The 3,284-nt window shown below is 42.0% G+C and overlaps 1 protein-coding gene across 2 annotated transcripts; it reads right to left on the bottom strand.

Moving 5' to 3' along the window:
* Positions 1-20: 20 nt before the first annotated feature.
* Positions 21-2,671, bottom strand: LOC113461041 (anthranilate synthase alpha subunit 1, chloroplastic-like). 2 transcript variants are annotated; one of them, XM_039132605.1, is made up of 4 exons: positions 2,476-2,671; positions 2,206-2,399; positions 1,896-2,085; positions 21-1,487 (listed from the first exon to the last, which is right to left on the bottom strand). In XM_039132605.1, the coding sequence occupies exons 2-4, from the start codon at positions 2,305-2,307 to the stop codon at positions 1,315-1,317; spliced, it is 465 nt and encodes a 154-aa protein (XP_038988533.1). In that variant the 5' UTR covers positions 2,308-2,399; positions 2,476-2,671; the 3' UTR covers positions 21-1,314. The 2 variants fall into 2 exon arrangements, with proteins under 2 accessions (XP_038988533.1, XP_038988534.1); XM_039132606.1 differs by having other exon boundaries at positions 2,479-2,671.
* Between the last annotated feature and the right edge of the window lie 613 nt (positions 2,672-3,284).

The following is a 3,284-nucleotide window of genomic DNA, read 5'->3' as shown; positions in this document are numbered from 1 at the left end:
CTCTGGTTTAGCTGGTGCTCATATTGTTATTTGCATTATTATATCTTCTTGCATTGCCCATTATATTTTTCATTCATGGATCTTGCATCCGTTAAACTTGGTCTGTCAACTATTATTTCCTTTCAGTTGCCACCTGCCCGTTGCTAGACTTTGTTAAGGATCTAACTCAAATAAAAATAAAGTCTTGCCCTCCCAACTTCCTAATGGACATCCAAATAAAAATGAAGTCTTGCCCTCCCAACTTCCTAATGGACATCCAACGGTTATGAGAATAAGCTGTGGAGGGCATGCCTACCACGTCAACCTCCTAAAAATAGCCCAATGCATTAAAAGATGGACCTAAGAGCTTTTCCACTTCACTTGGAGCGATCAATCGTTCATTAAATTCAGCACCACACATGATAGAATAAGATAATTTCATGCTTAAAAGCTTTTGAAAAGAATATATTTTATCAAAAATCTATTCCGATTAGATGAGGTTAGCTTTATAAATCAAGTTAGAACACATTGAGCTTTGAGAGATGACTCTCAACCAGACAGCAGTGCTGCAAGAAGTGAAGCTAAGTTCCCAGTTGAGGTAAATATTGCCAAAGATGAGGGCCTTCCATATTACTTAGAAGTGGAGTTAGCAGGTTAGGAAATCTACATGGCTGGTCATGCATATCAAGCACATGGAACCAAAGAGCAACCCTCAGGACACTAAATATGGTAAGTTCTACAGAAGGATAAGTGCATGGTTGTTAAGGGAAATGCCTTCATCTTTAAGTCACAAAAAATAAGCAAATGAACCAAATTGAAACACAATTCTGCAATAGTATACTTAATATTGATGTAAATTATATAAGCATAAACACTGCGAAGAAGATATTCCAATGATATCCACTTATCTAGGCGATGCCTTTCAAGAATTGTTCCAAACTTTCTCCTAAAGCTTCTTTAACCTTTTTTTTTAACTAAATGGCTGTTATGCTTTTTTTAATAGAATAATATGTTTTCATGTATCAATGGATGTTACCACTGAAGCAAGAATCTAACACATAATTTAACAACTAATATAGAGTCACGTCTAATTTATGCATGCATCTATTGGTGCATGTGCTTCTTCATCATTAGTTACTTGTAAAGAATCAGAGTTGATTATCCTAGTGGTATTTTTTAAATTTATATCAAATTGCCACTTTGATAAAAGATAACATGGGAAAAGGGATGGGCTTGTGATGTGCTAGCATGGTTGATGCCCTAAAACCCAAAGTCATCTTGAAAAGTGTCAAAGTAAATTAGAACATGTTACCTCGTGAAGCTTCCATGCAGTTATCAAGGTGAAAAGAAAGATACCTTTTCCACATGATCAAACACTATGACATCATTGTAGAGACCTAAGTGAACGTCAGGAAGGTTTCTATCATCTTCTGGAGCATTGGAGAATGGAAGCCTCTTTGTTTCTACATATCGCATGGTGTCGTATGAAAAATATCCCACCCATCCACCTGCCAAGAAAGTTCCACGTATAGTTTTTTGAATTTCCAAAACAGTATCTAACATACCTGTGTCATTCATTGCATTTAACTGCCATGGATGAATCATAATTATCAAATATACACAGAATTCAAATGAGAAATCATGATAATTATCCTATAGATATAGAATATTTCATGTCATTTGAAAGAAGAAACATAATAAAGATTCGAAACTAACATCAATTTTTTTTCTAGGATTTTATCTTGTTTGAAAGGAAATCGAACCACAAGAGCTCATAATACAAACAGCCAATGTCGAACCACAAGAACACAAAGCCTGTTTCAATAGAGTAGCAGATGAAACTAATAAACAAGTGAAAATTCAAGAAATAACACATGATACTGAAGAGATGTGAAACAGAGGAACAAAAGAGATACCACAAAACACATTTGGAAGCTCGTCGATGAGCTGTGGCTTCCAGCCCTCCATGATCTTTCTGGGGATTTGCATGGGATCCTCAACGAACTCCTCCGTTCTCCGCCCTGACTCATGGTCCATAACCGTGACCATGTTTTCCTTGGCCACAATCTCTATGGCCGGCTGCGCTCCCACCACACTGTAACGGCCCTGGCCACCGGATTTGTTCTCTCAGAAAGGAGAATCGAAAAATCGAAAAGATGGAAAGAAATGCATTATTTAGAAAAAGAAAAAGGCAAAGTCGGAAGAATTATGGAAAAGAGAGCTGACCACATTGCTTCCACTGGAGCCTTGCTCCACCGACTCGAAGAGGAAGCTCGGGGCTGCCCAGTCGTCCTCCTTAACGAGACAGCGGTAAGCGAGCACCGGCATCAGGTGATCGAAGAATATTGTTTGGTAGAGGGGCAGCAAGTTCTCCCTCTTGGCGGCCTCCGTAAACTTGAAGACCTCCTCTTTCTCACCACCTGGAAATGATCATCGGATTAGAATCTCTTTTTCGGATACTTTCTTCCTAATCTTGTTCCAGAGAGATACTACGACTACCTCGGGCGGCGACGGAGGGAGAATAGACGGCGCAGCATCTGGAGGCGGAGGAGGAGGACCGGTGGCTCCGGGGGTAACAGTACGGAGGGAGGAGGCCCCACTTGTCCGGGTGCAGGAGAGGGAGACCAGGCGTCGGACGCTTGACGGGGCGGAGCAAGACGAGACGACGAGGGCTTCTTGGCGAGTTAATCTTGCTTGAAGCGGAAGAGTAATTTCAGAGGACAACGGAGCGGGACGGGGGAGGCAGGCAAGGGGGACAGAGGCCCAACCACGTGGGGATTGCTAGGGTTTTAATCGCCGTGCCCCCTTGTTAGGCCAGACTCCAGGGGCCTCACCTTCTAATAAACAGGATCGATTCTTTTTAATCCTCAAAATAATAATTTTTTATCCTCAAAAATATCTACTTCTGATTTGATTTTATTTTATTTTATTGCTAAATCAAAAGGGGAAGAAGGGAGGAAGGAATAGGCTCACTCCCGTATAGCAGTCCCCCACGAAGGCCTCTTTTATCCGCATCTCACCATCTGGCGACTGAGGGAGAAGGGAAAACAGCGGGAGGCGATACGGGCTCGAGCCGTATACCATCCCACCAAGAGAATATTCGATGCAGGTAGAAATAACCGTGTGTTGGGCTTGGGCACTCCGGCAGGTTGCCGTGCGTTGGGACCGACTTGATGTGGGTATCTCTCTTCCTTCTTGCTGCCGATGGAACCTTGCCTATGCTCTACCTCTATGGGCGCTCAGCAAAGGAAAAGAATCAATGTATGTGGGGCTGAATTGCAAAGCAAATGACTCTATTCCAATCA

The sequence above is a fragment of the Phoenix dactylifera genome, chromosome 12, assembly GCF_009389715.1.
Source record: "Phoenix dactylifera cultivar Barhee BC4 chromosome 12, palm_55x_up_171113_PBpolish2nd_filt_p, whole genome shotgun sequence".
NCBI lineage: Eukaryota > Viridiplantae > Streptophyta > Magnoliopsida > Arecales > Arecaceae > Phoenix > Phoenix dactylifera.
This window is presented reverse-complemented; position numbering and strand designations above follow the sequence as displayed.

Coding starts and splice junctions, on each gene's coding strand:
- LOC113461041 (XM_039132605.1), bottom strand. CDS start 2,307: ATGCCGGTGCTCGCTTACCGCTGTCTCGTTAAGGAGGACGACTGGGCA. Junction 2,086..2,205: donor GCTCCAGTGGAAGCAATGTG/GTCAGCTCTCTT, acceptor TCCGGTGGCCAG/GGCCGTTACAGTGTGGTGGG. Junction 1,488..1,895: donor GCTTCCAAATGTGTTTTGTG/GTATCTCTTTTG, acceptor CTTTCTTGGCAG/GTGGATGGGTGGGATATTTT.